The sequence below is a fragment of the Oryzias melastigma genome, linkage group LG10 (genome assembly GCF_002922805.2).
Source record: "Oryzias melastigma strain HK-1 linkage group LG10, ASM292280v2, whole genome shotgun sequence".
NCBI lineage: Eukaryota > Metazoa > Chordata > Actinopteri > Beloniformes > Adrianichthyidae > Oryzias > Oryzias melastigma.
In genome coordinates, this window is record NC_050521.1 from 16458297 (window position 1) to 16475743 (window position 17447).

Here is a 17447-nt window from a genome sequence, read left to right on the forward strand (position 1 = left end):
AATAAAACTTCTGTCGCAGTTTCAAAATGAAACTTCGTAAAATGATATTTCATATTTGCAGTGATGTGCCCACACATCAGTCAGTCAGACAGACACAGTTTTTCCCCAAAATATTTATAGGGTGAAGGAGAACATGCAACTGTGGCTAACATATTTTAATTCGTGACTGGTACCAACTTAAGACTGAGTATTGGTTGAGTATTGGTACGTATCCTTAGTCCACTTGGAAGTGCAGTTCATCATTTTCACCAGACGAAAAGCATGAGGCACACAGACGCTTCATAAAGAACAGAAGAAAACAGTAAGTATCTCACCCAGACTGCATGCCAGTAGATGGCAGTAATTCACTTGCAGGCAGTGCGCATCTGCTATAAAACTGCACAAGAAGAAGTAAATGCTTCCTGGTTGGAACTGCTGGTTGTCTAAATACTGTTGTGTGCTAAATGACTTGTTGAAGATTATCTTCTCCAGACTTTGATATAAAAGGTGTTGTTTTGTGGTTAAGGTGTGAGAATATTTTTTTCTACTTATTTTATGTCCTACATTTTTCAGGCCCATTGAGAATATTTATGTCAAGTTAAAACAATCTGTTGGTACCGAATATTGCTAGTTGTGTTACTGAAATTATCCTTAGACAGGAATTGATTTAATTAACTTCATAGAAAAAATGTTTTTTTGTAAATTGTGTGGCTTCTGTGCACACAAATTTATATTGTTTAGTATACATGTTAGACGCCATAAGCACATGGCAAATTATAGATATTCATGTGGAATTGACACTTGTAATGCTACTTTCACAACATTCACTGCCTTCCGTTCCCATATGCACAGGAATCACAGAGGAAGGGAGACCACTGAGGAGGACTCAAAGTTCACAGGTGACCTCATATGTAAAGTTCCTGGATGTGAGTACGTAGGTCAAAATTTTAAAAGTCTCTGTGCCCATCTGAGATTTCATATTAAAGATGGAAAAAAAGTGTTAGGCCCTTTTGAAGGTTGCTCTAAATATTTCAGAGTTCGAACGTCATTCTCCAGCCATATTTCTCGCAAACATATGCTGTCAAAATCAGTTCATGAGGAAAGACCACAGGAAATTTGTTACGCTGATAGGATCCAAGGACAGGACACTGTAAACACTTTAGAAGACAAAGATTCACAGAATGATGAAGAGAAATTCCTGAATCAATTGGTGATGTTTTATCTTAAAATGCAAGCAAAAATGCTCTTACCAGCCAGCACCATACATTGCATCATAGAGGAATTCCAAGATTCTTGTTCTTCTTCTTGTTCTTGCAATGCACTAACTTATTATATTATTTTAGATTTTTTGTCAGGATCAACCCTGAAGAAGGGACAAAATGTACCTCGAAAGTTGGCACGAGCAGAAAGACGGGGAATGTGGTCAAGCGAAAGGTTGTTCAAATTAATCCCCATGTCACAACCTTCCTCCAACGGCTGACGGAATTTGAGTGGAAAACTTCAAATTAGGTATGACTGGTTTCATTCTTACTAACTTGAGTTTAATACAGCAGATACTTCAAGGCAGAATGTGTTCTTAAAGTGTAGTTGTGTCCATTTTTGGGACATATCTGTCTCCACAGATGACCAATCGTCTCAGTGTTCTGGGCAACACGTGAAGAAGCCACCCACCTCAGCACCCTGCAAATAACTGGCTGTATAGTTTAATTCTATTTTGCAACTGTGTTTATGTATTTTTACCTCTATGTACCACAGTTTATTTCTACCAACACATAATTTGCACGTTTTGAGCTAACTCTAGAGGAGGCTCCCCCTGATTTATGGTGGGATTTTTATTTCAATGTAAAAAGAGAAATCAAATTAAAAGAAAATGAATATCCAGTGCATAATGTTGTCATTTTGATTTTTATATCTTACTTACAATCAAATGTATATGCATGCGTGCATTTGGGTGCATGCTTTCTCTAATATCTATATATATATTTGGTTAGTACGGTATGTTGCTGTTCACTCAGAACATAGTAAATAGCTCATCTCAAAAGGTAAATAACCGCTCGTAGGAATACGGTACAATCTGACAGCTGAGAAATTGCAGTACCAAAAGTGCGCTATAAGGGTAAATTACCAGGAAATTTATTGCAACCAAGTACATTGAATTGAGCTTGCGGTGATGTAACGTTAACAAACAGTACTGCGCATCTTAAGTGATCACAGTATCTCACTGGCAACGCTGTTGCCAGTATGATACCTGAGAGGGTTCTGCCGTGAGTTACCGTGATGTGGTGCGAGAGTATTATACAGCCAAAAATCTTACAGTATCATTCCACGAACAACGCTCAGTGGTATGTCACTGTTGACCCAGAGTCACGGTATGATGCTGGCGATAGTGTTGCCAGCTTGTTACCGTAATGTGGATAGGTAAAGTCTGACAGTGCAGGATCAGTGAAAGATGGATCAATTAGCAAACATAACCTTTGGAAATATCCATATTTGGCAATGGCAGAAAATAAATGCATCTTACATCAGAGCAGGATGCTTTCATAAGATTCTATCCACTCAATAACCAAACTCTTATCAGGTAGATAGAAAACCACAGCCTTTGGAATTCAGCCCAGTAATTATTTATTTCTCAGTGGAATTAGCCAAAGGAAATCCTGCAACTGCAACTGACCGTACTTGGAATAATATTTATGAGAAATGCCAAAATGTTTCTGCCTATCGATTGTAATTGTAAAAAATATTAATTAAACTGAATTAAATCATTTATTCTGATTACTTGAGAGTATTCTAAGACATCTTAAGCTGCATCTTCATCAGTGGAAATATAGTTATTAACAAATTATTTCATGACAAAAGCGTAAAGCTCTGCTTTCGCTGTGCGTAAAAAGCGCAAAAACCGTGCGCTTAGAGGATAAAGAAGGTCTCGTTGCGCGCTGCTTCTCCCGATCTGTCTTTGGATATGTTTGGTCACTTTATGGCAGCAATGTGTAGGAGAGAGGGAGGCAGGAGGCGAGTGTCCTCTCCCCTCTCACTTCTGCGCTGAGCCCTCAGGAGAGCGCATGGAGAAGGACTGGCTGCTCAGTGACTTGATAAACAAAATGTCAGCGCTTCTGTGAAGAGCAGTGGCGGCCGCTCCACTCCATCCACGCGGACCTCGGCAGCTTCTGTCCGGCTTCCAGCTGAACCATGGTTTGAGTTTTGGTTACCAGTGACCGGAAGCTTGCTATGGAGCACGTTGCGCGTCAAAATGAGTTTGAGCACTAACAATGTCACAAACTTGGGGAAAAATGGTTCTTCGGAACTCTTCTTGGGGATTCTGCAGGTCAACATCACCAACGGCTCCGGAGGAGAGCACCAGGAGGCCGGCAAGGTGGACCTCACCCGAGCCGTCGTGCTCGCCTTGGTTCTGGGGGCTTTCATCGTCTTCGCCATCGCCGGCAACATCCTCGTCATCCTCTCCGTGGTGTGCAACAGGCACTTGCGCACCCCCACCAACTATTTCATCATAAACCTGGCCATGGCTGACCTGCTGCTGGGCACCACGGTGCTGCCGGTGTCCGCCACTTATGAGATCCTGAACTACTGGGTATTCGGCAGAATCTTCTGCGACATTTGGGCAGCGCTGGATGTGCTGTGCTGCACCGCGTCCATCATGAGTCTGTGCGTAATCTCCATCGACCGCTACATCGGAGTGAGCCACCCGCTGCAGTACCCGGGCATCGTGACGGAGAAGCGGGCGCTGCTGGCCATGCTGGGAGTCTGGGTGCTGTCGGTGGTCATCTCCATCGGACCTCTGCTCGGGTGGAAGCAGCCGCCGTCGGATGATGACATGGAGTGCCTCATCACCGAGGAGCCCTTTTACGCGCTCTTCTCCTCCCTCGGCTCCTTCTATATCCCCCTCGCAGTCATACTGGCGATGTACTGTCGGGTCTACATCGTCGCCAAAAGGACCACTCGAAACCTGGAGGCAGGTGTGATGCGTGAGAGGATGAACACCAGCGAGCTGACCCTCAGGATCCACAAGGGCTCTCAGGTGCACGAGGAGCCCGGGACCTCCAAGGGCCGCGGACACCAGGCGAGAAGCTCCCTCACTGTCAAACTTCTCAAGTTCTCCCGGGAGAAAAAAGCTGCCAAAACCTTGGGGGTCGTGGTGGGCATGTTTATCCTGTGCTGGCTCCCTTTCTTTTTGACCTTACCTATAGGTGAGTTCAGCAGGTCACACTCCCTTTGTTCAATCTGAATTTATATTTCAATATTATTAACAAACTCGCATAATGCAGAGAAATCAAGCTTTTGATTTTCCAATTTCAGGTCCGATAGCAATTAATGAGCCGCCTTAAGGAATTTAAGGAGGAATTTCTTGTAAGCTTATCTAAACTATTACTGTTATCTTTACTGTACTCCTTGGGTCTCAGTTAAACTCATCCCTCTCATCTCAGACAGTTCTATAGAGGTCTGTTGATCCTACAGCTTCAGTTTCAAAGACTCCAGAGGAAATTAAATTGTGGTGAAATGTCTGAGACGCAGTGAGGAAACTCGGAAAGCATCTCCATTCTGGATAGTGATTAAAGACGACACATGTAACTTGTTTCATGCACTCCAGATTAGAGTTTTTTTTTATTCTGGCGGGTGCCTCCGTGTATTTTCCAAGCACCTTTAAAATATACATGCATGCTTATCTCTCCTGGTCTTATTTGTTGATGCCTCTGGCTAGAAGCTGCAGCTCATCACACTGATGCTCTTTAGTACTTGGGGCGATCTTGCAATTTGGGCTTGTCACAGAGCGAGGGGTTATTAGGCTGGAGAGCATCATCAGTGAAATACCAAAATGGGATTTTATGAAGTTCTGGTTGCAGATTTGAGCAGGAGGTGAAGTGGGAAAGTAAAAGAGGGAGCTCCAGAAGGGGGCTTTTATAAGACTGCTGAATGAACTGCCCCCTCAATGGTGCATTTGTCTTCCATGTCTGCTGTGCTGCATACTGATGAATCGAGAAAAAGAATTACATCAGGTCATGTACGGAGCTCCATCACAGTAAAAATTGTCAATGTCCTCTTTTAAACTTTTTTTCAAGAAGCTGTTTTTTTGTCCCTGGTGGGAGTTTGGTCTGAAGTTTAATTCTTCCCATTTGGAGCGGCAGCACTTCTCTCCTCGTGTTGCTCCCTCTGTATCCATCGGCCTCCACCCACAGAGTGGGATTTCCTGTTTCACACTTGTTATTATCCAGCTCCTTCCACCACATGCTGTCACAGATATCTAACGTGTGTGGGGGCTCAGGCTGGCAGGGTGTTTGTGCGTTGACTCCGGTGCGCGGCCTGTGAGGGTTCTTGTGTTTATGAGGTGGTGTAGCACTGCTGATTTTTTTTAAACAACTTGAAAAGGAGGTGGGCCTGCTGCCAGCCTGAGCTGCTGCGACCTCAGGCAAGGTCTCTGCCGGTGAATGCAGCCTTTACAAAGCATGGGAACTCCCACCTGACAAGTACTCTTACTTCTCTGCTGAAATCTGCTATTTCACTTTTTTGGTGTGAATAAAAAAAAAGATAGAAAAACAAAAATTTCTTTATGCTTTAAAAATATAATAATTTATTTTTTAGTGGTCATAGTTATGGGCAATTATATGGTTAGGAATAAAAACTGGTAGAAAATGCTATATCAATTTGTCCAAAACCACTTTTTTATTTGTTCAAATGTAAAAAAAAAAAAAGCTAAATGCAACAATGACATTTCCAATTGTTCAGTTCACGATTTAAATTATCCCAATGCTTCTTTGGAAAATGGTTTTAAGGATTTTTTTAAATAAAAAATTATCTACATTCAACTTAAAAAGCAAAACTGGTTGACGACACAGCAGAACAACAACAACAAAATATCTCAATGTAGTTTTTCTCCAGATTGACATCCTTAACGAGATTAAATTTAATTCTTTAGAGTTTTTTTTTTTCTCGATATTTACAGATATTTCACAGAGCCCCTAAAGGGATGGGAGGGTAAAAAAAAAAATTAAAGCAAGTAAAGAAAATGTTCTTCTTGTCACTAACTGCTGCGAACCAGATACTTACTGACACCATTTTTTTTTTCTAAAAATTGAAGTTTTTTTTTTTTGTTTTTTTAATTAAAGTAAAAACTGAAGTAATTTTTTTTCTGGTTACTATCTGGTGCGCACCTGATTTTTTTTTTCTAAAAATTGAAGTAAAGAGAATATATATTTTCCTAAAAAGTATAATATTTTTATTCTAAAAATTAAAGTAATTTTTTTTCTATTAATTTAAGTTAAAAAAAAAATCTGGTTACTAACTGGTCTTCACCAGTTGCTACCTGGTTAGTTAGTGACATTAGAAAAAAAAATTACTTAATTTTCTTTTCAACTTAGATGTCCCTTTAGGGGCTCCGTAATATTTAAAAACCCTTAAAAAATGCATGTAAAAATGTTTTATTTTGTACAACCTGAAATAATGAAATAATACAACTCCATCAGTGTTGGTGTTTTTTTTAGATTGTCTGCAAGGAGGTTAACAGAAAATGTATTCATTTACCAAAAAAAAATAGCTGTAGAAGTAAAATAAACTTAGCAGGAGACGTGTGGATCTGCAAGCAAGTTATCCATTAAAGAAGAGGTAATCAATAGACAAGAAGCAGCAAAGTTCAGTGGAAAACAAAACAAAGTGCGATCATCAAAATGTTGAAATTTCACCAACAGAGAGAGCGAGAAATTAGACAAAAATCTAAATAAATGTGAACATTTGAAAGCAAAGGGAAACAGAATTAAAGACACAGATATTGGTCATATCAGGCCTTTGTTACAATCAATTGTAATAACTGACTTGTTTTTGGACAATGGCAAAACCATTTGTGTAAAGTCTATATATCTTGTACAGCTACAGGTGCGGACATAAAATAAGGCAAAGTTTGATGATTGCCTGGGGCACCCAACACTTGTGGTGCAACACACCTGACGACTTCAAATATTTCTAAGGTAATTTTCATGATCATCATTATTTAACTTTGCCATAATAAAAGATAAAAATAACTCAGACTGAATAAAACCGTTCATGTAAAAGTGTTTCATCCTCCCCTTTAAATCTGCAGCAATGGAACATTCCACGGACAGGAAGCTAGCTAACAGAGAGAAGCTTTTTCAAGGGTTCGAAAAGACAAAAAGCGTTAATCAAACAACTGTGAAAAAAGAAAAGGTAACGAGAAAGTAAAAAATGTGTTCCAAAAATGCAGGTGGAAAAACAAAACAAGAAAAAGAAGAACAGAATTGAAGGAATTCAAAAAGAAGATGAAGAAAGCCAAGAACGGAACAGAGAACAAGAGAGATAAAGTCAAATAAGAGGTCAAAAATTGTTCTCATTAGAACTTTTAAAATCTTTTTTCATGTGACTCCATAGGGTATTGCTTTGTTCCATCATTTATGTATTTTGTGTATTTTTGGCTTCTTTAGTAAAACCTGAAAAAAAAAAGATTAATGCAGGGGGCCCTACCTTATTGTTTCCCCTGGCCCCTCAAATTGCTAAATCCGGCACTGGACATACTTACGTTAATAGTGGTGGAGCCTCTCCTAACCATCATCTGATAAACAAAATCCAGAAAGCAAAATTTGGTTTTAAAGAGTTCATTTTTTTCATCAACATCAGCAAAAAAAACATTATTAAAAATTTCCATAATCAATATGGTTTGCTGATTAGATACAGATTTTATGTGTAACAAAATATTGTCAGGGAAAAGTCCTGAGGGTTTTGTGTTGTTGAAAACCACCTGCATTAGGCTCGCATTCATTTCTGATGGCTGTTTTCCCTTATTGAACCCAGTAGTTTTCTGGAGCAACCAAGTTTGTTTCTTAATCTTTCTAATAATCGAGATGTGGCTTTATATTTGGTAAATTATATATACTTATATGGCGTTTTACTACCTTCCTTGAAGGCTTTACAGTCACAGTCCCCTTAACCCATGCACACACACGTTCACACACTGCCAAACACTGGCGCCAACCTATAACCACCAGGAGCAATGAGGGGTTCAGCGTCTTGCCTAAGGACACTTCGACAGATGGGCGGACAGAGCAGGAACCAAACTTGCAATCTTCCAATCAGAGGTCGACCACTGTACCTCTGCACCACAGCCACCGTGTGGTTTCGTACTTCACTTGAAGAAAATAGTGAAGTGCAGTATCAGTAGTAGTTAAGGACAAGTACTGTAGAAGCAGCTTAGCTATGGTAACTAAAGTTGGGAAAAGTTGAGTTCTTATTCTAAATACATAGAATGAGAGAGAAATAAATCAATCAATCTCATAATTAGTAAAAGACTTCTGAAGCTTTATGTGGCATATTGATAACACGGAACAATATTAATATTTTATTACAAAGTCCAAAACCCACCAAACTCCAGAGGAACTGGAACAACTTTTTAGATTTTGCAGGAAGTAAACAAAGCAAAGGAAATGCTCAGTTTAATTATATTTTCTCAAACTGCTGCTGAGAGAGAAGACTATTCCTGAACTGAACAGGAAGTTCAGATCAAAACTGGCCCCAGCTGTCAGACGTAGCAATGAAAAAGATGCAGCTGCATCCACCAGCTCCTGGTGGCCCTGACATTTTATCCTTTTTTTAACTTCTCATATTTTCCTAAGCAGTCACACAGCAGCTTGTCTGATTTTTTCTAGACCAAAATTCTTCGTGTCTGAACTAATAGAAATGAAAAGCAAAGAGGCTAAAATGTTTGCAACAAAATAATTTGAAACATACAGTATGCATTCTTTGCTGTTTTTAGCATTGCACATTTTTTTGACTGAGAGTACCCCCACTTTCCAGTCTTTCTGCAGTTTCCCTGAGTTCTTGATGTTGCCACCACAATGTTTTTCCTCTGTTCTTTATCTACTGCTACAATATCTGGTTGTCAGTCTGTATCTGGAAGGATACACCTTGGGTCTCATCTGGTGAGGTAGATCTTAGCCTCTACAGCTCTGGCGTCCAGGGTTTGTTCCTGTTGTGGTTGGATGGAGTAATTGGTGGGACTACTTTCATATCGGTCACTTCAGTTATGGTCCAGTGGTATATCCCATGCAGGGATGAGGATCTGACTTCCAGCACCACATCCTCTGCTCTCCAAACAGGGCCGGCCCTGGGCATAGGCCAGCTAGGCGGCCGCCTAGGGTGCCATCTGCTTGAGGGGGCATCAAATTGCAAGGATTTTTTTTCAGTTTAACAAACCACTCATTTTGTGTAAACTATAAAAATGTTATTATTTAAACCATAAATAATATAACCAAGTTTTCGCATAAATATTAGTTTTGTCTGGTGCTGCACCCCTCCTTGCCTGACTCAGCCTCTTTCAAAGCTTGGGGCGGTGTCACTGCTTCTTTAAAACTTTGAGGACAAAAAAGCAGCAAAACAAGCCCTCGGGGTAAGATCAAAAAAGGGAGGAAGAGGAGGAAAAATGTGTTTTTTATTTGTGTTTTATTTACATTTAATCGCTTGGAAATTTCATATTCCATTTCACATTTTGCCTGGGGCGCTATGCACCCCAGTGCCGGGGCTGTCTCCAAAACACAGTTTTCAAACATATATATATATATATATTATCATTTAATGTAATTTCTTTAATTTTTCCAGAAACGTTAGATTTGAATAAAGAAATATTTGAGTTTTAAGCTTAATTTTATTAACATATGTTGTAATATATGTCAGAAAAGAACATGTTAAAAACTCCAAAAATTATATGTTCTTCAAACTGGATCTTTTTAAAAAAGGGTCTCATTTTAACCAATTATTTAAATTCCTTCTTTTAAATTGATCTAAGTATTATATCATAATGTAGAAATAAGATTTCTTTCTTATTTTTCAAATAATTCTCAAAAAAAAAAAATCTTCTATGAACAAAAATACTCGTCTCATAGACACAAATATCAATACCAAAGTATTAATAGTATTCTGGATGCTAATCACAGGCATGTCCACCTCCTAAAATACCACATGAGCCTAAAGCTGCAATGAAGATCAATTGCACTTCTAAAAGATTTTATGGATGATTGATTGTTTGCTTTAAAAGCATCTCAACCTTCAAATGATCCTGGAAACATTTATGCTTCTGTGGATGGATGTATCTGCATGTCCCAGTGATGAATTTCATTAATGGCCTGAATTAATTTTTTTTTTACTACTTCACACATTTCAATGTTTTACACCCAGAGCAGACACCAACGTCCCATGAAAACTTTGTGTTTGGAGCAGTGTGAGAGGCAGGGACTGAGAATACGCAATTGTTCTTCACGTTTTTAGATTTTTCTTTTGGTGTGTTCTACGTGACTCTCATGTATTTCCTTGTTCCATTTAGCCGTCGGGCCCCAGCGCTCCGGGGGCAATTGAAATATTTTTTTTTGGAGAAGAAAATAATGAGAGCGCTACGTGTCAAATCAATGAAGGAGAAAGGAGGTGGCAGAGCTGAGAGGGAGGGGCCACAGGGCAACGAGGGGGAGGAGGAAGGGGGGGTCAGACTGTCAGTCCAATTTGAAGAAAATAGCTTCACACTGTGTATTCAGGGAACGCTACACAGGAGGGCAATAAAGCTTCAGTACTTTCAGATCGAGACACATTAATCGCATTTAGTGAGGTTATGAAACAGGATGTGCGAGCTTCAGGAGAGCAGATTGTGGGTCTGTGAGGGAGTGTGTGTGTGTGTGCGCTACATGGCGCAGAATAGGCACCGAGTCTTCCAATTGGTGAAAATAACAGGATGCACTGTTTTGTTAAGATGTTCCTGTGTTACATAGGGAGGTGTGTGTGTGTCAGGAAGGAGGTGAAAGTACTTTTCTTAACAGACATGACAAAAAAACTGCTCCTCCTCTATGGAGTTATCTATATATACCATTGTCTTGCAGCCGAGCCCTCTGCCCCCTTTTATATTGTACTATAGATTTTCCACATAAACACTTCATCCAGGACAAAAATGGTTTACACAGACCTTGAACATACAAACATGCACCAAATCTGGCGACGATAAGGTCTCCTGTCAGCCTGTTTCCTCTAGTTTAATCCTGAGCTCCTGTTGAAAGAGGACACATGCACACAATGGCCTCGGCCCCACCGTTATTAGTCTTTGATGAGACCTCTGTTTGTTTGTTTCTTGCAGGGGGACAGAGCCAAAAAAGAATTACTGATTTGTTGCAAATCACAAAATTATTTTTTTACCCCAGCAGGACCTCAGTTTGTTACTGATGGAAGATATTTTAGTTGGAAGAATTCGCCCGGTTTCTGAAGACTGAAAGACCAAAACACTCAAAATTCCCTTTACTTAGTGATTATTTCACACAAAACCTATATTTATATTTATGAAAAAGTCCCTTAAGTAAGTTAAATGATCCAATCCTGGACTTTGCATTTTCTCTGTATTCAGTCTCCTGTCATCTTTACTTTTCTGTTCCAGACCAAAGCCTGTAAACAAAACAAAACCATGTGACTGAAGATCTCTTCTCTCATTGGCCAGGAATTAAGAGGGCAGGACAAAGCAATGAGAGAAAGAATAATGGAAGTCCTAAGCTTTGAAATCCTTGTCGAGATAATTCATGTATTCAAACTTTAGATTTCGCTGAACAATTTTGAATCAACGTCAGATACACTTTTTATTTGCTACTCGTGGAGTCGTGCTGCAATGGGGTTAGTAAGAAGACTACGAGTATAAAGGTACACTGATGTGTTTATATGTAAAGATTGTTGGAAAACAGCATGAGAAGCATTGTGGATCACGTTAAAAGTTGCTTTGCTGAGCATGCATTTATCCGACCACATTTCAGTGAGCTGCTGTGCGTCACTGCTTCACGTTTGTCCACAGCTCTCTGTTTACATCCTGTTGTCCCCGGCTAAAGTGGTTGTTTTGGTCCAGCTGTTCCGTTCAGAGCTTGGAGCCTGTTCAGGCGGAGGAAACTCAGAGCGAACCGGAGCTCAGCCTGATTAGAAACTAACTAAAACCATCTTGAAAAAATGATCCCAAACCAGGGTCCTCTTTCATGTACTCAGACTCATGTATTCGTAATCTGGGATACTTTATCTGCACTGTTCAGCATGAAATCACACTGGTTGAATTTGTGACTGAAGATGTCTAGGATCAGTTTTAGGTCAGTGAATCAGATCAAATCGCATCTTTCAAAATTCACCATAATTGAAAGTAAATCAAACAAATATTCGCCTTTCAAGCTGAGTGCAAAATTTAACTATGTGGGTCAAATTTGCTTAATTTTTCCAACCTGGCACCTCTGTCTCTCATGTTGCTGAAAGACAGCCTATCAGCTTTGCTCCAGTGGGTGTCAGTGAGGTGTGTTCAATTAACTTTTAGGTCACAAGAGCAAAATGAATATACACAAAATGTAAAGTAATTTTCCCTTTGAGGTACTTATTACTTCCTTTTGTACTTTTTTCCCCCCTACTTTAATTGAGGTAATTAAGGAAGTCATTGCAGTACTTGTAAAGAAAGAGAAAGAATGTTGTTCTTAAAATCAAAAAAATAAGTTTCTTTAATTTTGAATGATTAAATAGTAGCAAAAAGCTCCAATACACTAAGGAATTACCTTCTATGTATGTCAAATTCAATCTGCACACACAAAACTAATAAAAATCCAATATTTTTATTTCAAGTTTGTTAAAATGAGAGAAATTATGTCATCTTACCTTCATTTATTACTGTATAAAAGCCCTGAAATAACTTTTAGAAATGAAAAGCATAATTTTTTTTTTGTTTACTTACAGTTTAATATTTTATAGTATTTAAAAATATTGTTTCAGCTCATGTGATGCTGAAAAAAGTGGCCCCTGAATTTGAGACCTCTCCTGTAAGTGATAAGAAAACCTTTAACTAAAAAAATTAAATAAAATCATGAGATAGCATCATATATATTGGGTTTGTCTTTAGGCTTTTACCTTAAGAATATGTTCCATAGCTTAGAAAGTATGACGTACCTGCCTACTTGTGTGCTTAATTAATAAAATTATTATTATTTAATTGTTTAATTGTGTTAAAAGTGCAAAAAATGCAGACCCAACAGCGCCTTTTTACGCTCTGCTGTTTCTGTGATTCTCACTCTTCTTTTTTACTGACTGCCCAACTGGAAAGTCTGTCATTACCGGAGCATTTTGCCAAACACACAAATGCATCATATGCTCAGGAGATCACAGACAGCTCTTTTAACACTTCTAGTAATCCAGTCTTCTTTTTAAAAATCCACCATGAAACATCAACATAAAGCCAAATGTCTTTTATGTGTTTTTATTCAGGTCACTACTGTCTTTTATGACTGCTTTTTTAAATTACTTTTGTTCCCATGACTCTTCCTCACAGTTTGACTGAACAGTTTAATCAAGGTAGACTCATTTATTTTGGTTTATTGTTCCTCCAAGAACCCACCCTTAAGATTCTGTATGTCTAGCACATGGAATAGTAACATGAGATGGTTTTATCCTCCCCAAAACAAAGAGAAAACATTCTATTTGCACAATGTTAATTTAAAATAAATGCAGCAGGTAGAGTAATATCTATTTGGGACTTCAAAATGGATGGAGACAGAATTTAGGAATGTTCCAATATAAAAAAAATGTATTATTTTACTCATCCTTGCAGAGTGGATACCAGCTCTCTACAGTCACGCTTAACTGGCTTTCCAGATGGGCAAATGTCATGTGAAAATAGCAGCTACAAACAGGCGGCTCATCCACGGGCAACTCAGAAGCCTAATACAGATTTAGAGGGATTTCTCTGGTTTCACCTCGATGTTCGCCGTCTGCACACTCACACGGAAATCAGAAGCAGAAGTGCTTGGAGCCACCGATCGTTCACATTAAGGAGTTGCTCCAGCTGTCAAAGCATATTTGATCAGGCTAGGATTTTGTAGTATTACGGTTGTTTTCACATTTGAAATCTAGAGATTATGGAGCATCCTCAGAAGCAGCAGGAATGTGATTATAACATAGGAACGTGGGTCGGTTAAATATAGCAACTGTTGATATGTACCTGCATGAAATCACAGGATGTATTTTGTGGTTTCACACTAATCACACCCGTGCTGTGCGTATTAATGCTGGGCTTTTGTCTGCAGGATTCCCCCCTCACATTCATCAAATTATACAATATATTTCCTGTAGTGTTGACAATTATCCCAATTAGTATTTTTCTAAAGCTCATTTTGTCATAAACGACAAGGACTTTCAGAAATTATTTTGATGTTATCTTTAGGTTTCTGGTTTAAATTAGTAAAATACATCCAGCTTCATTGCTTAGTTGGGGATGAATTGGGATAAATTTGGCTTAAAATAGTAAACATTTATCATCTCTCATTGCCAAAGGTGTAGTTTCTTGAAATAAGCAAAGCAAATCAAATTACATTTCCTTAAGTTTTTACTTGTTTTTAAATCACTTTCTACATTCTGGTTGGTTTCCAAATGAGCCAGACTTTCTGGAAAACCATGTCATCTGCTTATGGAGGCCTCCCAAAATATAGAGTCTTTTTTTTCAGTGCGGATTATCTCATTGAGTCTTTCCAAAATGCAGAAATGTTGTTTGAGTCACTGCTGCCATCTACTGTGTATAGGGGACACTGCAGGTTAGATCTTTGCATGATCAACTGTAAAGTTTTTGTTTTCATCTTTTTAGAAAAGTGTCAACTTTAAGAAAATCTATTTCTAGGGTTTAGAAGGGTCAACCAAAAGAAAAACTTTAGTTAACATGTCAATATATTTTAATTGAGACCAAAAATGAAATAACTAGAAACATTTATCCATTTTCCAATCCCACTTAATCCCCTTTGGGGTCACAGGGTTGCTGGAGCCTATCCCAGCTGCTGTGGTATGACTATGGGGCACCGGCGCTTTTGCTGTAATGGAAGCAACCAAACTAACTAAAATTACTTTATATGACATGTCTTGATTTGAAAAAGAGAGACTTGATAACAGAAACAAGATAGAAACATTTGTGCTCAGAGTGAACAAATAAACCCAAATCTGAGAGAATTGAGAGAAAGAATAAATATTTGATCTGAAGTGATGTGATGTTATAACTGTTTTTATGTGCTTTTGGCTTGGAAACCTTGAATCCTAACCAGTGGCGGACATAGCAGTTTGGGGGGCCCCAGGCGAACAGTAACATGGGGACCACTGCAGTCAGGCATAAAAAAAAGCAAAAAAAAACTCTAAACAATGCAATAAAACAGTTTACTATAGAGTGATATCAATTTGAAAGAAAAAATTGCAAAAAATGACTATTTTTTTGCCCCGCCTTTTCTCTCGATTTCTGTTCCGATTATTGGGCCACCCCAACAGAAAACAAATATCTAAATATGTGAGAATAAGTGTGTAAAATGAAAAAAAGAAGTCAACAATTCACACAAACACTATTTTTTATTAATGAGTTAAAAGTTATTTATATTGAAAAAAATGTTTCCTCATAAATTACTACTTCTATCTCATAATTTTATGACTTTATATTAAAAAACATTTAGACTTTTTCTTCATAATTTTACAACTTTATTCTTGTAAAATATTGACTTTTTTCTCCTTTTTTGACTATTTTTGTACAATTGTTTTTTTTAATAAATGTATGACTTTACCCTCTTAACATTTTGACTACTTTCTCATAATTATGTGGTTCTTTTGCCTGTTTCATCTTCCTGTACTTTAGGAAGTGCGGCAAGAATTTTTTTGTTTTTTGTTTTACTTTTTTTTACGTTACAACACTTCATCTTACTTCTTAAATCTTAGCTGTTGATGGAACATTCCGTTGATGTAGAAGGGCTGGGGGAGGACGACATCAGCAGTCTTATGTCATTTCAGTGATTTGGGTTTTTTATGACACAGTTTGAAAATAATAAATGTGGAACTTATTTTATAAAGTTTTATAAAGTATTTAGCCCGGTGCCCCCAAGATGTTTCGGGGTCCCAGGCAATCGCCTACCTTTCCTAATAGTAAGTCCATCCCTGACTCTAACTCTCCAATCATCTGTCTCCTTTTTATGTGTCTAGGGTCTTTCAATGAGAACCTGCGCCCCCCAGAGCTCCTCTTTCGGATAATCTTCTGGCTCGGCTACTTCAACAGCTGCTTGAACCCCATCATCTACCCATGCTACAGCCGTGAGTTCAAAATGGCCTTCATTCGCATCCTGAGATGTCAGTGTCATCAGCAGAAGCGGCCCAGCTGGAGAGCCTACAACTACAGCTCCTCTAACTTCAGCTCCTCTGGAAACTCCCGGAAAAGCTCCACGGATCACACCCCCAGCTGGATGAATGGAAGCCAGCGTACCCTGCCCTCCTCGGCTAGCCCGAGCCCCAGCTACCTAAGCTCGGGCCTCCCTCCTTGCCCAGAAGGGGAAACATTGTATATCTGGGGAGCCAGCACTCCTACTCCCTCCACACCCAACCTGCTCCTTGGCAGCCCTGCAGACTGCCAGCAGGTGGCTCTGAGAGGGGAGGTTAGAGGAGACAAAGCAGCTAAAGACCCCGCTGGAGGTGTTTTCTCCTTCTCCTTCGAGAACAGTAAAGACAAAGAAGGGCGCAGCAAGGACGGCATCATAAATGATGACAAGGTCTGACTGCCGCTTCTTACTACAATGTGATGTAGTCGTTATGGGAGCACAGTCAATGTGTGGCCGTAGGACGTGACAGGCTTCACCGTGCATGCTGAGGATCGCTCATCTGAGCAGATGAACGGTGATAAACCTGCTGTTGTTCTCGTTGCATCACAGATGTTGTGCTCCATGTTGCTGTTTCTGTGATTGCGACAGACCAGAAGCTTCCTAAAGTGAATAGTTCTGGAACACTTTACCAAATGTATGTGTTGTTGTCTTCTGCAGACTGGAGGGAAATCTGCATGCATTTCTATTTAACTACAATGGGGGCAAAAAAAATCAATTTAAGAGTTCACCTTCAAAAACATTATCTGTGTAAAAAAAAGAAAAAGGCAGAGCCAAGGTCAATCGTACAAAAGACGTTCACTTGATATCTCCATTGTGAAAGTAAAGTGTTTCTAAAGTCGTGCGCACAATCATCAGTTTTCCTGTTGTGGGTATATTTGTAGAAATGTGATGGATAAATAAAAGTGTAAACTTTGTTTTAAGACTCTAGTGTGATCTTTTCATTTATGTTTGTCCTTTAAAGGCCCAATTTTTTTGTTTGTTTTTAAAATGTTCAAGTAGCATTTTTTTCTTGATAGAGGACATATATAAACAAACTTAAGCTTAAAATTAAATTTCTGAGTATTTCTTTATTTAAATAATTGTGAATCAAGAGCAGATGAAAAAAACGCTATCTAAAAAAGCATGTAGTTGTTACGAAGCTTCCTGCTCCACTTCATTCTGATGAATCCACTTACAGAAAAATAAATCTATTTATCTCTTTGTTTTCCTAATCTTAGCTGGAATCTGATCCCAAACTGTGTGGCTGAAGTGATCACCGTTTCGGCTTTTAGCTAAATTCAGGTTGGGTTTGTGAGGTGCTGT

The 17447-nt window shown here is 38.9% G+C and overlaps 1 protein-coding gene and 1 long non-coding RNA gene across 3 annotated transcripts; both read left to right on the forward strand.

Moving 5' to 3' along the window:
• The first annotated feature begins 520 nt into the window (after positions 1-520).
• Positions 521-1863, forward strand: LOC118599291. Of its 2 annotated transcripts, none has more exons than XR_004948593.1 (3): positions 521-878; positions 1323-1488; positions 1602-1863. It is a non-coding gene; the product is annotated as an uncharacterized LOC118599291 (long non-coding RNA). The 2 variants fall into 2 exon arrangements; XR_004948592.1 differs by having other exon boundaries at positions 522-905.
• A 1043-nt stretch (positions 1864-2906) lies between these two features.
• Positions 2907-17059, forward strand: LOC112152981 (alpha-1B adrenergic receptor). The gene is made up of 2 exons (XM_024282836.2): positions 2907-4181; positions 15976-17059. Exons 1-2 carry the CDS (start codon positions 3227-3229, stop codon positions 16539-16541), a joined length of 1521 nt encoding a protein of 506 aa, XP_024138604.1. The 5' UTR covers positions 2907-3226; the 3' UTR covers positions 16542-17059.
• The last annotated feature ends 388 nt before the right edge of the window (positions 17060-17447 follow it).